The sequence below is a fragment of the Musca vetustissima genome, unplaced genomic scaffold (genome assembly GCF_032173495.1).
Source record: "Musca vetustissima isolate MV318-11 ecotype Yass unplaced genomic scaffold, APGP_CSIRO_Mvet_v1 utg19795, whole genome shotgun sequence".
Lineage (NCBI taxonomy): Eukaryota > Metazoa > Arthropoda > Insecta > Diptera > Muscidae > Musca > Musca vetustissima.
In genome coordinates this window covers 150,604-175,709 of record NW_026876734.1, presented here as the reverse complement: position 1 = coordinate 175,709, position 25,106 = coordinate 150,604, and the positions used below count along the sequence as shown (strand labels likewise).

General features: G+C 35.9%; 1 protein-coding gene across 1 annotated transcript in view; it reads right to left on the bottom strand.

Moving 5' to 3' along the window:
• Nucleotides 1–416: 416 nt before the first annotated feature.
• LOC133321295 (uncharacterized) overlaps nucleotides 417–25,106 on the bottom strand; it is a 159,788-nt gene continuing 135,098 nt past the window's right edge. Inside the window, exon 2 of the mRNA XM_061530387.1 lies at nucleotides 417–1,445. Within this exon, the coding sequence (XP_061386371.1) occupies nucleotides 463–1,445 (983 nt within the window). The 3' untranslated portion in view covers nucleotides 417–462. The remainder of the gene's footprint in view (nucleotides 1,446–25,106) is intronic.

Here is a 25,106-nt window from a genome sequence, read left to right as displayed (position 1 = left end):
ACAAAATCTACTGCAATTTTTTCTTCATTAATTTTTTTTTTGAACTTAATTTCTAAAAAATTAAGAATAATTTCGTTTTGTTTTTCTTCTTATTTACACATTTTTTATTCACTTCAATTTTTGTTCTATTCATTTGAGCACTTGTTTGGATTTGAGTTTCAAAATTTATTTATTTTTTCCTTAGACACTTAGTTTGGACCGACAATAATACTTCCAGATATACATACATATAAATTAAGATCAAATACACAAGTACATAATGTAATTTAATTAATTAAATTAAACTAAAAAAAAATAAAAACATATTCACAGTTGACAACGAAAAACTTTTATTTTTTTGGAAAAAAATAAAGTTTTTAAAAAAAAATTTCTTCTTTTTCAGTTAACAAAAACATTTTAAAATAACAGAAAAAAATAACTTCGCAAAGATGAAGAGGATTTTTTTAAATATTTTTTTCTAATCTACAGTTCAGTCGTTATTTCATCTTGCGGTCGAAAACCTAATTTATAGAACTCATCCTCCAGCCACAATGAACTAGCATTGAGATCTGATATGAGATTGCCACTTTTCAGGGTGTTAAAGCTACTGCCAAACGGGTCGGAGGGTCGAGGCTCCTCGAATTCGTGCAAACTAATCAGCGAACCGAAAAGATGCATTTTTTGTGCCTTTCCACCACCTCCGCTGCCGCCACCACATCCTTTACCACCATTCAAATTCGATGAAGACTGCAATGTGGCACTCTGCTTGTAGAACCCTCCACCGCCCACCTTCTGACGATACACTGAGGTGGCATCAAATTCATCAACATCAACACCATTTGAATTCTGAAAGAAATCTATCAGCTGGCCTACCTGAGGCCTATAACGTTCGAGCACCTGCTCAGACCATGTATACAAACGATTCCAATCGTGTGGAGCGGCTGGTATCAACTCGATCGGCCTATTCAGTAAAATCAAAATCCTTGCCAAATCTCGCACAATCGGGCGATATGAATTCGCTGCTGCCACATCTCCAGCCAAATATAATTTTCGTATCTGTCGACGGGTATCATTTAACATGGCTAGAAAATATTCCGCATTTGGTCGCATATCATTCAGTTGACGTAGAAAATCCGAACGATCCATGGTATTTTCATTAATCAATTTCTGTTTAATGGCCTTACGTCTGCGTCGACGTTTCACCAGCATCACAGCCACGGCGAGTATGGACAGACAGACCAGAAAGCCACCAAACATGCCGGCCAAGGCGGCCATGAGAGCACCTGAATAGCCAATGGGTACACATACGCGACCCATGAACTCTGTATGTGCCGACCATTGATCAACGTAACCAGATGGACAGCGTTCGACACACTGGCGGGTATCGGTGACCAAATAAAAGGTGCACTTGATGCAACCCTCTCGATTACATTTCAAACAGTGTGAACTTGTAGTGAGTGGACAACCTGGAAAGAAACAAAGAAAAAAAAAAGAAAATCAAGGAATTAGTAAAGGTTTCGAAGATCAATATCAGAGAAAAAAAAATATGAAGAGGAAGACAAAATAAATATATAAATGGAATCCTTTTTAAAAATATTTTTTGAAGACTAGACAAGGCGTGGATTTTTTTAAAATTTTTTTTCCAAATCTACACAAGGCATGGATTTTTTTAAAAAATTTTTTTCAAATCTACACAAGGCATGGATTTTTTCAAATATTTTTTGAAGTCTAGATAAGATGTGGATTTTTTTAAATATTTTTTGAAGTCTAGACAAGATGTGGATTGTTGAGGGCTATTTTTTTTGGCTCTCAATATTGACTGTCTGTAAAAATAAACAAAACCAAAATTTAAAATGTAACGATAATTGGTTCAAAACAGTATTGAGAGTTTGTCTGTCAAACACTTCAACTATTTACCACAATGAAAATAGTTTACCTTCTCTTAATGCACATTCCATGTTTTCCTGTAAATATAGACTCCAAGTAAACTATTCGTTTTTTTCTTCTTTGGTACAATTGTCATAATAGCTATAATTGGCTTAAATGCAAATGATCCCTCGATAACTTCATTAAGGGAACCCTTAAGGGTCGAGAGAGATCACTTAACACGGTTCAGTGAATTCCAGGGAATTCTATTAAAATGGTGTTACATGGAATAAATTATACTGGGCATCTGACTGATAACTCAATTTTTTGTTCTAATTTCAATTCAATACTTTGTTTGTTTGTAGTTCTAACAGAAGTTGGTCTAATTTATTCAAAATCATGTTTTAAAAACCAAAGTAAAAACTAATGATAATTTGTTCATCATTCTGAAGTCAAAAAGCTAAATGTTCTAATTGTCATTTGAATAATAATGGAGGAAAAGGGTGGGTGTAATGTTATGGTGATAAATTAATTTTGAAGAAAAAAATATGTTAATAATTCTATTTTTGAAAATTAAAAAAAAAAAATATATATATATTTTGAAGCCTCGATCCACGCCTTGAAAAAATTTCCTAAATAGCTCAATTATACCCCAACAATGATCCTAACTTCAAATGTAAAGCTTCCAGCTCTATCGGTTCACCCATATCTAAATTGTACCAAATATAGTACCATATAGTAGTTTCCGTACACATGAGTACACGCTTTTCAAACTCTCCTCATATCGACCCTACCTCTCAATCACATTTAGTAGTTTTTGGTACTTTTCGTACCGTTCTAGTACGAATTTTCAAAAACCCAGCCTTATCTGTCACATTTGGACCAAGAGTGACCCTCACCCAAAATTTCAAGATTCTAGCTTGAGCCGTTTAGTCTGCGCGTTGATGAATCGTTAAATCAGTCAGTATATATATATATATATATATATATGAAAGCTATATCGAAATCTAAACTGATTTCATCGAAACTAGTTTTGTGCATATCGGCCACATTTTGAGTACTTATAATCGGGAGAAAATATATATAGGATTTCAAAATTTTCCACACGCTAGATTATATTAACTTCAGTACGTTGTGCAAAATATTGTGTAAATCGGCCTACTTTTGGGGGAAGCTATATCAAAATCTGAACCAATTTCAATGAGACTTGCCGAAATTGTGTGGCAATCAGACAAACTTTGGGTCTTTAGTGCACAATTTACATAAAATCGGATGAAAAAAAATATATAGGAGCTATATCTAAATCCGAACCGATTTTCCCGAAAATTAACACACATCTTTCCAGACCTAATTCATTACGCTATGCCAAAATTCGTGCAAACCGAAAGATATATATTGACTTTGATGCACCATTTACATAAAATCGGACGAAAATATATATGGAAGCTATATCGAAATCTGAACCGATTTTCACGAAACTTAACACATATCACTCTAGACTTAATTAAGTACGCTATGCCAAATTTATTGCATATCGAAAGATATATAGATACGTTGGTGCACCATTTCTATCAAATCGGACGAACATATGTATGGGAGCTATATTTAAATCTAAATCGAATTTCACGAAACTTAGCACACATCATTCTAGATTCAGTTCAGTACGCAATGCCAAATTTCGTGCAAATCGAAAGATATATATTGACTTTGATGCACCATTTACATAAAATCGGGCGAAATTATATATGGGAGCCATATAGAAATCAGAACCGATTTTCACGAAATTTAGCACACATCATTCTAAACTCTATTCAATATGCTATGTCAAATTTCTTGCATATCGCAAGATATATAGAGACGTTGGTGCACCATTTCTATCAAATCGGACGAACATATGTATGGGAGCTATATTTAAATCTGAATCGAATTTCACGAAACTTAGCACACATCATTCTAGATTCAGTTCAGTACGCAATGCCAAATTTCCTGCAAATCGAATAATATATATGGAAATTGGTGCACCATTTACATTAAATCGGACGAATATATATATAGGGGCTATATCTAAATCTGGACCGATTTTCAGGAAACTTAACACACATCCTTCTAGACCTAAGTCAGTGCCAAATTTCATCCAATTCGGATCATAAATGCAACCTGTTCTTTATTTACAATTTAACATGGACAGACAGACGGACGGACATGCCTAAATCGACTTAAAAAGTGATTCTATGCATATTCTCAAATGGAACCATGTGTCTATCTCGTTTCCTTTTGCCTGTTACAAACATTTGCACAAAGACATAATACCCTGTACCAAAGTGTGGTGAAGGGTATAAAAAGCAGGTCTTGTTTAAAAAAACAAGACCTGCTTTTGAAAAAATATTATTTGAATAAGCCATGCCTTCAAAAATATTTTTAAAAAATCCAAGCCTTTTTATAGACCTCAAAAAATATTTAAAAAAATCCACTCCTTCTTCTAGGCCTCAAAAAATATTTTTTAAAAATGTACGCCTTTTTATAGACCTAACAGATATTTTCAAAAAATCAAGGCTTAATTTGAACGCTGTTTGAACTTTCACAGAATTTTCATGTTTACTTCGCCCCTTAAGTGCCTCCTGTCCATTATCTTCAGTTTCCTTTGTGAAAATTAATTTCATTTGTTTAAAATATCTCTTCGACACATAAAAAATGTTCCATTTAAATGTTTTTTAAGGTATTTTTTAAGGTATATGACTTCGGATGGTTGTTAAATCCATTTTTTTCGAATGGTGCTAGAAGATGTTTTCAAAATTACGAAAAAAAAACTAAGAAAACCTAAATTCCAACACGTCTCATTGTGGTACGTTTGTATGACGACTTGTTGTTGTGACTTTGTTTTTTTTTTCAGATTTGTCTGCAAACATTTAACCATCCATAAAGCTGATGTTGTTGTTGTTACTACCTGCCGGCCATTTGGAGCCACACTAAAGTTGAGACCAAAAGACTACAAAATCCCAAGCAATTCATTCCATTGGATAAGATAGTCCAAGCCAAAACAATCGGTGCAACGTCGTCTTCTCGAAATCACCCAGAAGATTGTCGGGGCATTTAACAACTCAGGTGTAGCATCTACCTGTTAGCTATCCTTTGTCTAGTTTTTTTTCTTACTTACCATTTATTCGTCGTTTCTTCTGCTTTATCTTAAGGCGGTAAAGAAGAAGCTCTTAAAAGGGATTTATTTGCTAGTTAATCATTTGCCATCCATTATTAACTTGTTTATTTGTTAATAAGCCGCAAAATTACATCCTTACAGCAAAATAGCCAAGCACGCACACAAGACACTCCATACATGGAAGACACAGACAGACACTTACACACACATACATGTGTAATGTGTTGATATTACCAATATCTCATTCAAGTGTAACCACCATTCATCCATACAACGCTCTGGCTGGCTGGTTGGCTAGCTAGTCCCGTCTGTCTGTCTGTCTATCTGTCCGTCCGTTGTTATGTCTGTTGCCTGTTGGCAAATAATCCAATAACACATCCAATATCATTTATGTTCGGCTCGAGTGTCCAATAATATTCGACCAATCGACCGACCCCTTTGGGCAAAATTTCATATGAAACGGTGCAGAATGGAGTGGCAAGCCAATCTGTGTAAGAAGGGTCGAAATGCAAAAATCTGCTGTCTGCAAATTGGTCCCAGAAACGGTCTCACATAGAACTGCCATGTAAATGATAGTCATTGCTGGTGATGGGGTAACTCAGGAGGTCGGATCATAGTTAAGAATAGAATAAGTCGATAATTGAAATAATCCTCAATAGCCCTATAAATACTAAATACCTGAAAAAAGTCTTCTTTAAAAAATCCACGCCTTATTTGGTGGCTTGAAAAAAGTCTTCTTTAAAAAATCCACGCCTTATTTGGTGGCTTGAAAAAAAGTCTTCTTTAAAAAATCCACGCCTTATTTGGTGGTCGGCTGGAAAAAAAGTCTTCCTAAAAAATCTAGGCCTTATTTGGTGGTCGGCTTGAAAAAAGTCTTCTTTAAAAAATCCTCGCCTTATTTGGTGGCTTGAAAAAAGTCTTCTTTAAAAAATCCACGCCTTATTTGGTGGGTTGAAAAATTATTTTTATAAAATCCACGCTTTCCTGTAGCCTTCAAAAATATTTTTTAAAAATCTTAAATTTTGAATTTAATCACTTTTACCTTTATAACGGCTAAGGTGTTGATACCTGTCCACTACGTACCAAACACCACCACCAAGTATTTTTGCCTCTTTGCAACTGGGATTATTGTAATTGAAAACTTGTTGTTGTTATTGTTGTAAAGACCAAAGAAGTATCGCTTGTAATTACTGACATTACAACAAGGTGGGACGTGCGTTGTGTAAATATTAATTGAATTACATGTGTAATACAAAACAAAAACAACACATAGATAGATAATATGAGACCAGAACGGACGTCTCTGTTTGCTGGCTGTGAACAGCAATTGGGAAGAAGGCTTTCAAATGCAAAGACTCTACCATGGGGCAGGGTGGAAATAGAGTGGAAATTAAGTTGTTCGGAATTGTGTAGCAAGGAGATTAGAATACTTTGTTGTAAAAAGTTTTGCAAAATTGGTAGATAAAGGTGGGAGAGGAATTCAACCTTTTTAGAGTTCATACTTAAGGATTATTTTCCAAAATTAAATTATTTTCCAAATTAAAAAAAAAATAAAAAATATTTATAGGAAGTCTTTGGAGAAGGAAGACAAATTTCATGAGAAATTTATTTAAAAAAAATTAAATATTGAATATTATATAAGAATAAAATTTTATTTGATTTATTAAAATAAACCAAAATAAAATAGAAATAAAGAAATATGAAGCCGCCCAAAAAAAATGGAAGATAGTCATGTCAAATTTGAGGAAGAGAGAAAAAAGTTATAGATATTTTCAAAACTAAGTGTCACTGATCACTAATGAATATTTTAAGGGGAATAATGGAACTAAGCCCTAGTTCGAACAAAGCTCTCTTAGCTTAAAGGGAACTCCATAAATTACGACAAAAACCAAACATCCGCTTTAGTTTATGACAAAAAGTCACGACAGCAGCCTCTCCACCACCATGGCAGACCATCTATCGTGAGATGCATAAATTTGTTTTTAACCCTTTGAGCCCCGAATTTTTTTCCGTAATCATAGAACAATTTTCTGTTCACAGATTTAATGCATCTATCCTAGATAGGATATGGACAAAATTTGAGATCGCTACATCCTTGCATTCGGTAGATACAGTACATCCTTTCTGAAAAATGAAAGCCCAGTATCAAGAAAACCAAATGAAAAATCGACGAAAAAATCATTTTAAATTATTCTCTATATTCATTTTTATAAGAATCAAAAATAATTCTGATGGCAGAATTTGTACATTTCGAATGCGAAGCGATTTAAATAATTTGGACTGTATACACAAATTAGTACTGTACACATTTTTGCCCTCTTCTCTACATTAAAAAGCTCATAACTTTACCAAAAATTTGAATTTTGTTGATTTTTCTTTTGATATGTGTCGTCGATAATCAGGTCTTGACGAATGAAATACAAAGAATATATATCTACTAGCTACATATGAAATATAAGCTCTAAAACATTTTGTTGCCTGTGGGCAACATTGGGCCACAAAGGGTTAAAGGTAAAAATTAAAGACATTTTTTTCATTTGACCTTGAATTTCGAGTTAATGTTACAACACAATGGAAATTATTTGTTAGTAAGCCAAAAATATTCAGTTTACTTACAATGTTAATGAGCAAATACAAATTGGGGTTTGGTTCAAGAGAAAAAATGAACCACACAAAGAATGGAGGTTTTGTTAATGAGAATGGTCAGATAGCCAAAAAGAAGTAACTCCCAAGTACTAAACGTTTCCAAAGAAGGTAATTTACAACCAAACAAGTAACTATGAACATAGTAACAACTAAGCAGATAATGAGTGGTCATTACAAGTTAATAAATTCCAAGCCTCCACCTAAGGCGTGGATTTTTTAAAGAAGACTTTTTTCAAGCCTCCGCCTAAGGTGTGGATTTTTTAAAGAAGATTTTTTTTCAAGCAACCACTTAAGGCGTGGATTTTTTAAAGAAGACTTTTTTCAAGCCACCAAATAAGGCGTGGATTTTTTAAAGAAGACTTTTTTCAAGCCTCCACCTAAGGTGTGGATTTTTTAAAGAAGATTTTTTTCAAGCAACCACTTAAGGCGTGGATTTTTTAAAGAAGACTTTTTTCAAGTAACCAAATAAGGCGTGGATTTTTTATAGAAGACTTTTTTCAAGCCACCAAATAGGCGTGGATTTTTTAAAGAATATTTTTTTAAAGCCACTAAATAAGGCGTGAATTTTTTAAAGATTTTTTTTATCAAGCCACCAAAAGCGTGGATTTTTTTAACGAATATTTTTTCAAGGCTTAAATAAGGCGTGGATTTTTAACGAATATTTTTTCAAGGCTTAAATAAGTCGTGGATTTTTTTAAAGAAGACTTTTTTCAAGGCTTAAATAAGGCGTGGATTTTTTAACGAATATTTTTTCTAGGCTTAAATAAGGCGTGGATTTTTTAACGAATATTTTTTCAAGGCTTAAAAAAGGCGTGGATTTTTAACGAATATTTTTTCAAGGCTTAAATAAGGCGTGGATTTTTTAACGAATATTTTTTCAAGGCTTAAATAAGGCGTGGATTTTTTAAAGAAGACTTTTTTCAAGCCTCCACCTAAGGCGTGGATTTTTTAAAGACGACTTTTTTCAAGCCGACCATCAAATAAGGCGTGGATTTTTTAAAGAAGACTTTTTTCAAGCCGACCACCAAATAAGGCGTGGATTTTTTAAAGAAGACTTTTTTCAAGACGACCACCAAATAAGGCGTGGATTTTTTAAAGAAGACTTTTTTCAAGCCGAACACCAAATAAGGCGTGGATTTTTTAAAGAAGACTTTTTTCAAGCCGACCACCAAATAAGGCGTCGATTTTTTAAAGAAGACTTTTTTCAAGCCGACCACCAAATAAGGCGTGGATATTTTAAAGAAGACTTTTTTCAAAACGACCACCAACTAAGGCGTGGATTTTTTAAAGAAGACTTTTTTCAAGATGACCACCAAATAAGGCGCGGATTTTTTAAAGAAGACTTTTTTCAAGATGACCACCAAATAAGGCGTGGATTTTTTAAAGAAGACTTTTTTCAAGCCGACCACCAAATAAGGCGTGGATTTGTTAAAGAAAACTTTTTTCAAGCCACCAAATTAGGCGTGGATTTTTAAAAGAAGACTTTTTTCAAGCCGGCGTGGATTTTTTAAAGAAGACTTTTTCAAGCCGGCGTGGATTTTTTAAAGAAGACTTTTTTCAAGCCGGCTTGGATTTTTTAAAGAAGACTTTTTTTCAAGCCGGCGTGGATTTTTCAAAGAAGACTTTTTTTCAAGCCGGCGTGGATTTTTCAAAGAAGACTTTTTTCAAGCCGGCGTGGATTTTTTAAAGAAGACTTTTTTCAAGCCATTAAATAAGGCGTGGATTTTTTTAAAAGAAGACTTTTTCAAGTCACCAAATAAGGCGTGGATTTTTTAAAAGAAGACTTTTTTCAAGCCTTAATAGTGGAGTAGATCTTTTAAAGATTATTTTTTCAAGCCACCATTTAGCGTGGATTTTTCAAAGCATATTATTTCAAGCCACCCTCCACCATGGATATACTGACAGGTACTTGAAATGAAAATAAAGGGAAAATACCAAAAAGTGGACATATACCGACATTTCTACAAACCCATTATGTAATCCATAATATAAAATTCGGAAATTTTTAATGGATAATTATACCCTCAGGTTTATGGCTAATGAGGGTGTATACCATTTAACACGGGGACAATGTGCCTAATCGAAATATTGGTTCTAGACCCCATGTTTCTTTGAACCGATTTTTTTTTTTAAATTTTGATTTCATCCAAACTTTGCCCTTCTTATTATTTCTTCCAGACTTAGTTCAAGTTCGAAGATGGGCAATATCGGTCCTTATCGGTGCTTAAATGCGGGTTATAATTCATTATCGAACCTTACTTTCTATTTTTTTATCTCGATATCCTCCTTATGTGAAATGATGACAACAGAGTCTTAGAACCAAACCCTAAACGCGGAACAAATTAGATAACTATTTTAATGTAAAAAAGGGGGTTATAGGGGGACCACCCCAAAAACGGGGGTGAATATTAATAATAATAATTTTTGGTGGGGAGATTTGTTAACATATACGTCTACAAAATACCAAATTGCGGATTTGGTAGAAAAATGCGCTCAAGAACCCCAAAATACCGAAAATTGGGGGTACCCTTAATTGGGGGCTATCCGAAAATGGACCTAGATTCATCATTTTCTGTGGAGAGATTTGGTACCTATTAAGAACACCAAATACTAAATTACAGCTAATTACAACTAAATTACAGACATTTAGTACCCAATCGGAACCCATTGTACCAAATTTCAGCAAATTCGGTTGAAAAATGCGCTCAAGAACTGCAAAATACCGAAGATTTAGGGGTACCGTTATATGGGAGCTATGCCTAAAAGTGGACCGATATATCCCATCTTCGAACTGCAGACAAAAGACAAACCTATGCAAAATTTCATCACCCTATCTCAATTCCTTCAGAAGATAATGTAATTACAGAGGACGGACGAACATGTCTAGATCGTCTTAGAATTTTACCCTGATCAAGAATATATATACTTTATGGGGTCGGAAATGAATATTTCGATGAGTTACAAACGAAATGACAAAATTAATATACCCTCCATACCATACTATGATGAATCCATAAAAATCCACTTAAACTTTTTTTCCACCCATGATTGGTATCTATTTGCCGATCAGTTCAATTTTAATATCATTTATCATTGCATTTAATATTTTTCCCCGCAAAATAATTTTTCAAAAAAAAAAACCTTCCCTGACATTTTGACAGAATTTCGTTAGTAAAAGGAATTAAAGCAGAAAATAAAAAGCAAAGATAGCAAAATTTTCCTGTTTATGACTGAGCTGTTGCATCGTTAGTCAGAGATTATTGATCAAAAATATTTTTCTAACAACAATCATCGAATCCGACATCAGCAGAAAACATGAAAAATGCATTTCAAATTGACTTTTGTGCAACTGTAAAGTAACGAACTAAACTACTACTTCGTCATTATTAACAGTTATAGAGAGGGGGGAGGGAGGTAGGGAGAGGATGAAAATATGAAAATGTAAGAAAAGTGGTGGAAAAGATATATGTCGTGTTTACCTAGATTTTCACCCCCACATGATTCCTCCTCATCTCCCTGCCAACCCAACCACCATCACCACTCTCCACACCATCCATGTAAATAAATAATTTATTAAATATTTCTTCAATAAATAACAAATGCAATTTGTTGGCAAACGATTTTCGGAAAAGTGGGAGGTGGTTGGGTATGTCTGAAAATGTAAAACTACTCAATGATCGGCTGGCATATGTAGCCAACAACAAAAGGACCGCTTGATTACTATTAACCCGTTTGCAAATGTGTGCGGGGTGAGGTGCGGCATGGGGTATTTTCCATTCATTGATTCCTAGAAATATGTTATTCAAATTGAATTCGTCTAGCAAATGGATACGATAATGAATTCATCAATGCAGCTTCTAGCAAATTGAGGTTTTTTATGATTGCTGGGTAGGTGAATTCACCAAGACAGAGTCAGGAAGGTAAATATGGAAAGTGGGTCAGTGGTAGGAATACAAATATTCTTAATTCAGAGGTCATCTACCATATTGTGCAGGAGCTCATGATCCTCTATTTCAGAGTAGTGAGGCGTGCATTTTCAAAATAATATATTTTAATAAAAAATATTTTTTCAATAATATATACTAGGTGTGGGTTTTTTAAATTTTTTTTGTTATTGTTTTCACGGTCTATACAAAGAGGGGATTTAAAAAAAATATTTTTACTTGGTTTTTTAAAAAAATATTCTTTACAACCTTTCTCTTTACTTTAATATCCAATTATATAGTCCATACCAATTCATTACCCCCTAACTATGTAATTCAATTTGCATTACAGAAATAATTTTCATTTAATCTACATAAATTTATTTTCTCCATGCAATGCAATCGCATTTACTCAATTTTTTCTTCTTCTTCTAATTTAATAGACCACTCGGCTGCACTTCTCGGTATCTTTTTGTTGTTTATTCTAATTGAATTTGTTGCATTTAAACATGTAGATTCCGAACCTAGCCGCCTTCTCCACATCTGAAAAAAGTAAAAAAAAAACAAATTATGACTATGAACTTGCTTCGTCAGCTGTCCATAGCTGGCTGATGACTGGGTGGCGTGAGCCAGCCCACAAAGTCCGTTAGAACGAAGGCAGCTATCTATCATTCCAAATACCAAATCAGTCTTTCATTAGCAATGAGAACTGAGTGGAAAAATATGATTATTATTATAATTATATTTTTTCTTTATTATTATTTTTTGTTCTATGCTGCCTCTTTGCTGCCTCGTTTGACCATGCAATGGCATGGCATTTATCGTCAATTGCATATAAGAGCCAACGAGGAGGAGACCTTGAATACAGCAGCAGCCGGCATGTGTTGCAAAACTATGAGTAGTTGATGTAAAGAAATCAAGGTTAGCGCACACATAGTTATTGTGGGTATGGGGTTTGAAAAACAAAAAAAAATTTTGAATTAAAATGACAATCAAATTTCAATCCACGCCTTATGTAGTCTTGAAAAAATATTTTTTTGAAAAATCCACGCCTTATTGAAACTTTAAATAATCCACGTCTAATGAAGTCTTAAAGATACCCCAGAACCAATAAGAGATGATGGTATACAGTGTATACCACCTAGCCAAGATGAGGTCATAAAATCAATTAATCGGCTCAAGAACAATAAAGCAGCAGTAGCCGACAGGTTACCAGCCGAACTATTCAAGTCCGGTGGTCAGATGATGGCCAGGAGCATGCAACAGCTGATTAGTACAATTTGGCTAGAGGAATACATGCCCAATGATTGGAACCTCAGCCACCTTTGAACAAATTGAGAAGGAGTCTGCCAAAGTGGGTCTGGCAGTAAACGGCAAGAAGACCAAGCTGATGGTATCAATGTGCAAGACGTCCAGTAGACTCGAACCAACTGTGGAACTTGAGAACTACAGCTTCGAGGTAGTTAAAGATTTTATATACCTTGGTACCGCCATAAATAAAACGAATGACATCAGTTTTGAAATTCGGAGAAGGATTGTGATAGCCAACAGATGCTACTATGGTCTAAGTAAGCAGTTTAGAAACAAAGCCACCTCCCGCCAGGCCAAACTCACACTTTACAAGACGCTAATACTATCCGTGCTTTTATATGGATCTGAAGCATGGGTACGTGCGCAAGCAGATGAGGCAGTTCTTGGGATGTTTTGAAACGAAAAATTCTCCGAAAGATCTACGGGCCTATCTGAGTCGACGGTGAATATCGGCGTCGAATGAACCACGAGCTTTACAATTTATACGCGGACTTCGACATAGTCTGTCGTATTGGGCTGCAGCGACTACGATGGCTAGGCCAGCGAATTTACTGGTCGATCTGCGTCGACGGTGAATATCGGCCTCGAATGAACCACAAGCTTTGCAATTTATTCGCGGACATCGACATAGTCAGTCGTATTGAGCTGCAGCGACTACGATGGCTAGGTCATGTTGTGAGAATGAATAAGAATGCCCCAGCTCAAAAGGCACATAAAAGCGAGCCTACTGATGGTTCCCGTAGGAAGGGGAAGGTCACGAATCAGATGGAAAGACCAAGTAGAAAGCAACATCTTGGATGAGTGGTATTTCAAATTTGAGTAGATGCGCACAAGACCGAAGCGCTTGGAAATCTTTTTAAGCTCGGCTTATGGAACAACCGTTCTGTAACAAGTCAGCTAAGTAAGTAAGAATCCAACCTATATGCAAAATTTTGTGAAGATTGGTCCATAACTGTGGCCTGTATCGTGTTTACAAATTATAACAGACGGACACACATGTCTAGATCGACTCAGCTAGTCGAGATATGACGATCGGTATACTTAAAGGTGGGTCTAGGATCAATATTTCGCGGCGTTACAAACTATTGGGGCTGCACAAAGCTATAATACCCTGACAACATAGTTGTGTAGAGTATAAAAATCCACATCCAATAAAAAATCAAGAATAATACACATTTTTTTTAAATTGTGCAACCCGGAATTATAACATAAATTTATTAACATCTGTTAAACCCGACAAAAACCTAGCCATTATCATCGTCAATGTAATAAATACAGTTCGAAAAAATACTCCACCATTCACCCAATTCAATGGAATAATAGTTGAACATACCTATATACATATACGTATCTCACAAATCTGGACAATAGGCACGCACTGCATTTTTTCGGCTGGTTGTCTGTCGGATCATACATCGTTGCACAAAAAAACTAGCTGCTAAATTCATTCATTCATCAAAAACTACTTTTTTTGTTGTTGCTGTTGTACTGGGCGCATTGTGTAGATCTTTTTTTCCGTTCATTCATTAATAATCCGATAAATGTTACAACTCTCGCACACACGAAATTTTGTAAAAATGTGCACAGATTGCCAATTTGTTGTAAAAGTGGTGGTTGATTGTTCGCTTGAATCGACAAATGGGACATTTACAAAATATGGCCGAAAAAAATGCATCTGTTCGGAACAAGTTATGTCCCTCTGCCCACAAATGTTTTGCAGGCCCATTAAAATTTTGTTAATTTAAATGTGCCCACATTTTCACACAAACGGACAATTGTCATTAATTTCAAGGCATTTATTTTCAAAATCGTGGTGATAGATAAATAAACGGATCGATTTGGTGGCAGAGGGAGGATTTTCTAAGCAAAAATATTTTTTCAAGCCTTAAAAAAGGCATGGATTAGGCGTGGATTTTTTAAAGAAGACTTTTTTCAAAACGACCATCAACTAAGGCGTGGATTTTTTAAAGAAGACTTTTTTCAAGATGACCACCAAATAAGGCGCGGATTTTTTAAAGAAGACTTTTTTCAAGCCGACCACCAAATAAGACGTGGATTTTTTAAAGAAGACTTTTTTCAAGCCGACCACCAAATAAGGCGTGGATTTTTTAAAGAAGACTTTTTTCAAGCCGACCACCAAATAAGACGTGGATTTTTTAAAGAAGACTTTTTTCAAGCCGACCACCAAATAAGGCGTGGATTTGTTAAAGAAAACTTTTTTCAAGCCGACCACTAAATAAGGCGTGGATTTTTTAAAGAAGACTTTTTCAAGCCGACCACCAAATAAGGCGTGGATTTTTTAAAGAAGACTTTTTTCAAGCCGACCATCAAATAGGGCGTGGATTTTTTAAAGAAGACTTTTTTCAAGCCGACCACCAAATAAGACGTGGATTTTTTAAAGAAGACTTTTTTCAAGCCGACCACCAAATAAGGCGTGGATTTTTTAAAGAAGACTTTTTTCAAGCCGACCACCAAATAAGGCGTGGATTTTTTAAAGAAGACTTTTTTCAAGCCGACCACCAAATAAGGCGTGGATTTTTTAAAGAAGACTTTTTTCAAGCCGACCACCAAATAAGGCGTGGATTTTTTAAAGAAGACTTTTTTCAAGCCGACCACCAAATAAGGCGTGGATTTTTTAAAGAAGACTTTTTTCAAGCCGACCACCAAATAAGGCGTGGATTTTTTAAAGAAGACTTTTTTCAAGCCGACCACCAAATAAGGCGTGGATTTTTTAAAGAAGACTTTTTTCAAGCCGACCACCAAATAAGGCGTGGATTTTTTAAAGAAGACTTTTTTCAAGCCGACCACCAAATAAGGCGTGGATTTTTTAAAGAAGACTTTTTTCAAGCCGACCACCAAATAAGGCGTGGATTTTTTAAAGAAGACTTTTTTCAAGCCGACCACCAAATAAGGCGTGGATTTTTTAAAGAAGACTTTTTTCAAGCCGACCACCAAATAAGGCGTGGATTTTTTAAAGAAGACTTTCTTCAAGGCGTGGATTTTTTAAAGAAGACTGTCTTCAAGGCGTGGATTTTTTAAAGAAGACTTTTTTCAAGCCGACCACCAAATAAGGCGTGGATTTTTTAAAGAAGACTTTTTTCAAGCCGACCACCAAATAAGGCGTGGATTTTTTAAAGAAGACTTTTTTCAAGCCGACCACCAAATAAGGCGTGGATTTTTTAAAGAAGACTTTTTTCAAGCCGACCACCAAATAAGGCGTGGATTTTTTAAAGAAGACTTTTTTCAAGCCGACCACCAAATAAGGCGTGGATTTTTTAAAGAAGACTTTTTTCAAGCCGACCACCAAATAAGGCGTGGATTTTTTAAAGAAGACTTTTTTCAAGCCGACCACCAAATAAGGCGTGGATTTTTTAAAGAAGACTTTTTTCAAGCCGACCACCAAATAAGGCGTGGATTTTTTAAAGAAGACTTTCTTCAAGGCGTGGATTTTTTAAAGAAGACTGTCTTCAAGGCGTGGATTTTTTAAAGAAGACTTTTTTCAAGCCGACCACCAAATAAGGCGTGGATTTTTTAAAGAAGACTTTTTTCAAGCCGACCACCAAATAAGGCGTGGATTTTTTAAAGAAGACTTTTTTCAAGCCGACCACCAAATAAGGCGTGGATTTTTTAAAGAAGACTTTTTTCAAAAAAACATAAACGATGATTTATAAAAACAAATCCAAATAAGCATCAAAAATATCTGAAATATCTGGTCGGTCTGTTATTTTTTGAGTTTTTCGTTTTGGCAAAAGTCATATCAAAAATCAAGCGCTGTCGTTCCACATCTTTGATGATAACCTATAATTTTTTCCGCTGATGGTAACGGTTCCAAAAAAGGCCATCAGCTGGTCGCAATCAACAATAACAACATCTACAACAAAATGATATGTTAATGTTATGCATCCATCCAATATCATGTTAAACGAATATCAACACCATTTTTTGTGTTTGATGCAACATCAAATTGCAACATGGTTTTGTTGTTGATCGCTTTCTTGTAAGGTCATTTCCCTGTTTTCAAATTTCCAAAAACAAAATATATTTTAACATAATTTTCAAATTATGTAAAAAAATCTTCCCAAAAATATAAAATCGTGTTTACCTTACGGCCTAACTAAGGATCAGTTGCTGTTAACTGGGTTCGATGTGAACAGCAACACACAACCGTATTGTTTCCAGTTATGTATCAAATGTTTTTTGATTGGTATGTTGTCAGGGCAACACCTCTTTTAACACAGAATATTTTGTTGTATGGTCTAATCTGGCCCCACAAAATTATTTGGAGGACAACTTGAAAGAGGGTGATACAATAATTTAGGAGATTAGGACTATGGCGTGGATTTTTTTCTTTGAAAAAATATTCTTAAAAGAATCCACGCCTTATATAGGCCTTGAAAAAATATTCTTAAAAGAATCCACGCCTTATATAGGCCTTGAAAAAATATTCTTAAAAGAATCCACGCCTTATGTAGACCTTGAAAAAATATTCTTAAAAGAATCCACGCCTTATATAGGCCTTGAAAAAATATTCTTAAAAGAATCCACGCCTTATGTAAGCCTTGAAAAAATATTCTTAAAAGAATCCACGCCTTATGTAGGCCTTGAAAAAATATTCTTAAAAGAATCCACGCCTTATGTAAGCCTTGAAAAAATATTCTTAAAAGAATCCACGCCTTATGTAGGCCTTGAAAAAATACTCTTTAAAAAATCTTACTTACTTACACAGCTGGCTTGTGACAGAACTTTCGTTCCATAAGCCGAACTTACAAAAGATTTCCAGGCGCGTCGGTCTTTTGCGCAGTATTTTTCAATTTGAAAGACTATTTTCGGCAATGTTGTCTTCGACTTGATCCTTCCAACTTATCTGTGGCCTTCCCCTTCTGCGTGAACCATCAGCTGGTTCGCTTTTATATGACTTCTGGGCTGGGGCATCTTCATCCATTCTTACAACATGACCTAGCCAACGTAGTCGCTGCAGCTCAATACGTCTAACAATGTCTATGTCCGAGAATAGCTGGTACAACTTATGGTTCATTCGACGGCGATATTCACCGTCAACGCAGATCGGCCCATAGATCTTTCGGAGAATTATTCTCTCAAACTCTCCAATAGCTGCCTCATCTGCTTGCGTAAGTACACATGCTTCAGATCCAGCACGGGTAGTATCAGCGTCTTGTAGAGTGTGAGTTTTGGTCTGGCGGGAGGTGGCCTTGTTTCCAAACTGCTTACTTAGACCATAGTAGCATCTGTTGGTCATCACAATCCTTCTCCGAATTTCAAAACTGATGTCATTCGTTTTGTTTATGGCGGTACTAAGGTATATAAAATCTTTAACTACCTCGAAGCTGTAGTTCTCAAGTTCCACAGTTGATCCGAGTCCACTGGACGTCTTGCGCGTTGAGACCATCAGCTTGGTCTTCTCGCCGTCTACTGCCAGACCCAATTTGGCAAACTCCTTCTCAATTTGTTCAAATGTGGTTGTTGTCGCTCGCAATGTTCAACCCATTATATCGATGTTATCGGCGTAGGCGAGTAACATGTGTTGTTTGGTGTACAGAGTGCCATTTCTGTTCACTTTTGCCTCTCGTATGACCTTTTCCAGCAGGATGTTAAAAAGATCACACGACAAACTGTCACCTTGTCTGAATCCTCGTTTGGTATTAAAGGGCTCCGAAAGGTCTTTTCCGACTTTAACTGCTGATCTTGTGCCACTTAAAGTTATCCTGCATAGCCGTATTAATTTTGCAGGAATGCCGAACGCAGACATGGGTTGAAACACCTCCGAACGGATAGGGCTGTCGAATGTGGCTTTATAGTCGACGAATAGGTGGAATGTGTCGATGTGTTTTTCGTGGGTTTTTTCCAGGATTTGACGCAGAGTGAAAATCTGGTCAATGGTGGATTTATCAGGTCTGAAGCCTCATTGGTATGGTCCAATAATATCATTGACCATTGGCTTCAATCGTTCTGGATAGCACTTTATATGTGATGGGATGAAGGCTAATTCCTCTATAGTTGGCACAATCATTGGTACTAATCAGCTGATGCATGTTCCTGGCCAGCATCTGACCACCAGTCATGAATAGTTCAGCTGATTGATTGCTATTCTGTCTTCATCTTGGCTAGGTGGTATACACTCTATACCATAATCTCTTATTGGTTCTGGGGTATCTTCTTCACCACCACTATTTGATACCAGAAGCTTTTCAAAATACTCCTTCCAGATCCTCAACACGCTGTCTGTATCTGTCACCAGGTTTTCCTTCTTCATCTCTACAGGAGGATGTGCCTGCACCAAAGCCTTCGGTTTGGTGTGTTACTCGTTGGTAGAATTTCCGGACTTCATTCTGACTCCTGTACATCTCGATTTGCTCACGCTCACGTTTTTCTTGTTCTTTCTTCTTTTTTTCCTGAAAATACGTTTCTTCTCTCTCCTTTTCTCCCGATAGTTCTCCATCGCATTACGTGTTGCTACTGTCTGCAGGGTTGGCCTATACGCCGCGTCTTTCACATCAGTAGCATTACGACACTCCTGATCGTACCATGGATTTCTGGACGGTGGTCTTTGGTACCCAAGTGTTGCTTTTGCTGCAGTTTGTAGGGAGTGGGCAATTCTCTGACATTGTGCTTCTATACTATTATCGGGACAAGAAGTGATTTCATTAAGAAGGTGGGTATGTTGAGCAGAGTAGGCCTCGGCTACCTGTTGTGTTTGCAGCTTTTCGATGTCGAGTTTCCGTGTTGTGTTAGATCACAGATTTGCTGCTACATTAATACGGGTGCGTACCTTGGCTGCCACAAGGTAATGGTCCGAGTCGATATTCGCTCATCGGATCGATAGAACGTCTGAAACACTGGATGAATGCTCTCCATCTATCACAACATGATCGATTTGATTTCTCGTTGTTCGATCAGGAGAAATCCAGGTGGCCTTGTGTATATCGAGTTGCTTGAATCGGGTGCTGCTAACTACCATGTTTTTTTGTTGCCGCGAAGTCAACCAACCTCATGCCGTTTTCTGATGTTTCTTCATGTAGGCTGAATTTTCTGACGGTGGGGCCAAAGATATTTTCTCTTCCGATTTTTGTATTTTAGCAGAATTTTAATGTCATAGCCAGGGCAGCGATCATATGCTGTTTCTAGGCGCTCGAAAAAAATGTCTTTGGTCTGTCCATCTTTGTCACATATTAGCCCACTATTTCATCTGGTACCCCAGGTTGCACCGCGGGAGGTCAGTGTCCACAATTGAGATGAGAGAGGGACCAAGATAAGCCTGGACTTCGCCATGTTAAAGCCAATCAAAGCCGTTGCTTGGTATCTATCATCCCCTACGCCACCCCAACGCCTTATTTGGTGGCTTGAATAAATATGTTTAAAAAATCTACGCCTTAATTGGAGGCTTGAAAAAATATTTTTGAACAATCCTCCAACTAAGGTGTGGATTTTTATATTTTTAAAGCCTTAAATAAGCCGCGAATTTTTTAAAGAATATTTTTTCAAGCCTTTCTTTTAATCGATTTTTTTAATTTTATTTTTTGCAACCCTCCTATTTTCTATAACTAAATTATAAACCACCATTCATTGGCCATTGTTTTGGATTATTTGAAACAATAAGGAAAAGAATTAAACCGCAAAGAAAATGTTGGCAATTGTTTTTGCAACAGAGGGCAGGCGAAGGGCATGTTAGGAAAAATTCGAAAAAAAGAAAATCAGTGTTCATGTTGTTGCACATTTTCCCTATTATCATAACGGTTGTGGCGTGGTTCAATTCCAATACCGACAAACAGACAGACGGTCTGTTTGAAAATAACGTATCTGTTTTGATGTTCATGGACGACATTTAAGCCCAAAGCAATCGGTCGGCCAGCCATGTTTCGGAGAAGGCATTGTGCCACGTATAAAATTAACAAAACTTTTTGCTTTTTGAACATGATTTTGAGGGGAAAAAAAGAAAACTGCATTTCAGGAAAACTCAAAAAATTTTCCGAACACCACCACCACAAAAAAGTTATGGGTGTAACACAACCGAACAAAATATCATTTAATTTGCCAGGTTAGTGGTGATAGCCAGGTTTGCTGCAGATTTTTTCATTTCCATTGCACGGTTTTCCATACAGTTCGGTTTTGCTTGAGTTCCATGATCTTTAAATGGTTCAATGTTGTTGTTTTTTTCCTGATTTTTGTTTTTGTTGTTTTTGCCTTGCAATTTGTCTTTTATTTCTTTCCCCACTGTTATTTGTGGCCAATCATTAAAATGAACACATTATAATTTCAATTGCAATGACTGCTGCTGGCCAACAGCAGTAAAAATAAAATGAAATCGAAATACTGAAAACGTAATTTTTCAATAAAATTTGTAATTTTTTTATGTTTCGTTTTTGTTGGACTTGATTTGGCATAAAATACTTGCTTTGTTTGCATATAAATTAGTATTAAATATTGTAATTTATTTGATTGTAGTTAATTGGTGTGGCATATATAGACAAAAGGGGAGGGGGAGAGAGAGAAAATATTTGAGGCAAGTAAATTTCTATATTTTGAAATAAACTAAAAAAATAAAAAACATTATTAAAAAACTCAAGCATTTTTAAGCGGCTTGAAAAAATACTTCTTTAAAGGCTTGAAAAGATGTTCTATTTGGAGACTTGAAAATATTCTTTAAAATATCCACACCTTTGGTGGAGACTTGAAAAAATATTATTTTAAAATTTTTGGATTGGCTTGGAAAAAATATTCTTCAAAAAAAAAAAAAAAAAAAAAAAAACAACGCCTTGCATAGACCTTAAAAAAATATACTTTAAAAATCCAAGAGTTAGGTGGAGCCTTGACAAAATATTCTTTAAAAAATCCACGCCTTATGTCTAGCCTTGAAAAATATTCTTTAAAAAATCCACACCTTTAAACAAGTAAAAAAATGTCAGTCGGCGTTGCTGACAGATATACACCCTCACCCAATGGGTTTCGGACGAGGTCTTCGGAGTTATACACAGGTTTTATTATTCGTTTTATATAAGGTATATGTTTAATTAAAGATATTTCGGATTTTATGTTGATCAAATAGATAATATTGGCCCTTCTTGTAGGAGGTACCGGAGGAGTGGTCAGACGGGTCTCACCTTTGGACTTGATCTAGGCTAAAGATAACAGGTTGGACAAAGCCTGGTTCAAATCGGACATTCCATTCGCCTAATATTGGATTTATAAAAATGGAACATGTTGACCATTTGTGGGGGAGGTACCACAAGGATTGGGTCAATGGGTCCCATCTTTAAACTTTATCTATTTATGGTAAAAATAATAGGTAATGCAAAGATCGGTTCAAATCGGACATTCCATTCGCCTGATATTGGATTCATAAATATGAAAAAATTTTGTGGGCGGTACCAGAAGGATTGGAGCAATGGGTCCCATCGTCAAACTTTATCTATTCACGGTAAAATAATAGGTTGTGCAAAGATTGGTTTAAATCCGAAATTCCATTCGCCTGATATTGTTTTCATAAATATGAAAAATGTAGACCATTTTTGTGGGAGGTACCAGAAGGAGTGGACCCATTTTCAATCTTGATCTAGGCTTGGTAAAGATAATAGGTTGTGCAAAGTTTGGTTCACATTGGACATTCCAATCGCCTGATTAATTGATTAATAAATATTAAAAATGTTGACCCTCTGTAGGGGAGGTACCAGAAGGAGTTGACCAGTGGGTCCCATCTTCCTATATGATCTAAAGATTATAGGTTGTCAAAAGTTTCATTAAATTGGATAGTCCGTTTGCATGTTATTATAAAATTACATTTGGCATAATTTTGACCATTTTGTGGGAGAGGTACCAGATGGTCCCAATCTTGATCTAGGCTTCATGAAGGTAATAGGTTGTGCAAAGTTTGGTTCAAATCGGACATTCCATGACCATTTTGTGGGGGAGGTACCAGAAGGAGTGCACCGATATTCAACATCTTCGAACTTAAACTAACTTTGGAAGAAATATTACGATGTGCAAAGTTTGGATGAAATCGGTTGCTCTCTTCGAGAGTTATCGTGCCCACCAGCCAGCCAACAAGACAGACAGTCGGACGGACGGACGGACATGTGTATCCGTCGCCGTGTATATATCGCCTCCAAATTTTCTGAAACGGATTTGATTCAAAGAAACATGGACTCAAAAACAAATATTTCGATGAGACACATTTTTCCGTATCAAAGAGTATATATCCTCATTAACTATAAGGCTAAATATCCACGCCTTAATTGGAGCCTTGAAAAAATATTTTTTAAAAAATCCAGGTCTTAGGTGGATGCTTGAAAAAAGTTCTTTAAAAAATCTAGGCCTTTGATGAAGGCTTGACAAAATGTTCTTTAAAAAACCACGCCTTAAAAAATCTTCGCGTTATTTGGAGACTTGAAAAATGTTTTTTGAAAAATGTCCACGCAGTTCAATACCTTCTAGCCATTTTCGAATCCTCCTTCAAACCGACAAAAACATTAACAATCAATTTAAGTACATAAAAAATAATCAAACACTCCTTCCTTTTTTTCAAAAAGAAGAAGAACATCTCTGCAATAAGTCTTTTTTACGACCAAAAGGAATGAACATTTCCCATCACAGCTAGTTCTAACCACAACGTCAACTTCACTTGCCGAGATCTATGTCTTACCTACCAGCCAGAATGCTTTCAGCCAGAATCACACTTAATGTCGCAACTAATCAAATCTAATGCATGAAATAGAATCTTTTACACGACAGAAGAACAGGCGGAGGGAGAAACAGACACCCATAGACCATAATGTCGAATTATTCCTCCTTCAGGTCTATCTGCGGGACAGACACAAAATGTTGTTCGCAAAGCCTCTTAGCAATAAATATCATGTCTTTAGCCCACACACAGAACAATGTGAGCGCGATTAATGCAATCTCAAACGTCAACAACTGTATTGAGAGAATGGTTTGAAGCAGCCACACAGCGAAGACAGAATGGACTCACATCAAGGTTTTTTATTTCAGACTTTTTTGATTTTGACATAAAAACGAATTTCCCCCCTCCCCTTCACTCGAGCTCAGCTACAAGCAATAAAAATGCAATTTCTATAACAATTTGTGTTGAAATAAAATCTGCAAAAGTAAAAACAACAACAACCGAATTTTGCTGATATGTAAATTAAATTTACATACTTGTCGTTGTCCGTATCTTAAAAGCTAACAAAATGTTCGGTGTTGTGGTTGTTGTTGCCATTTTTTATACCACATATTATTCTTTATAAGATGTGGAAATATGAATTTGTGATTGTCTTAAATGGCAGAGTTTAGACAAGTCGGCTTTTGTGCTTAAAGCTGATGATGGTGGGATAGCTGGTTGCAATGCTAATCCTCTCTCATTCATTTCTGCCACCTGGTGTGTCTGGCCTGTTGCCGATTTTGAAATGTAGAAAAAAAAAAACAGTAGCGTGTGAATGGATTTCAATGTGGATTTTGCAAGATCAAATGGAAGAGGAGTGAAGTAATGGGTCTTGAGAAATATTTTGGCAACTTTATAAATTGGAAATAAAAATGAGTTTTAAAAATGGGTTTCAATGCTCCTCAATGAAGAACATTTTTCAGGGCCTAAATAAGGCGTGGATTTTTAAAGAATATTTTTTCAAGACACCAAATAAAGCGTGGATTTTTTAAAGAATATATTTTTGAGGTCTGTAAAAGGCGTGGAATTTTAAAGAAGACTTTTTTCAAGACTCCACCTAAGGCGTGGATTTTTAAAGAAGACTTTTTTCAAGACTCCACCTAAGGCGTGGATTTTTAAAGAAGACTTTTTTCAAAGCGGGGATTTTTTAAAGAACACTTTTTTCAAAACTCCACCTAAGGCGTGGATTTTTAAAGAAGACTTTTTTCAAAGCGGGGATTTTTTAAAGAACACTTTTTTCAAAACTCCACCTAAGGCGTGGATTTTTAAAGAAGACTTTTTTCAAGACTCCACCTAAGGCGTGGATTTTTAAAGAAGACTTTTTTCAAGACTCCACCTAAGGCGTGGATTTTTAAAGAAGACTTTTTTCAAGACTCCACCTAAGGCGTGGATTTTTAAAGAAGACTTTTTTCAAGACTCCACCTAAGGCGTGGATTTTTAAAGAAGACTTTTTTCAAGACTCCACCTAAGGCGTGGATTTTTAAAGAAGACTTTTTTCAAGGCGTGGATTTTTTAAAGAACACTTTTTTCAAGGCGTGGATTTTTTAAAGAACAC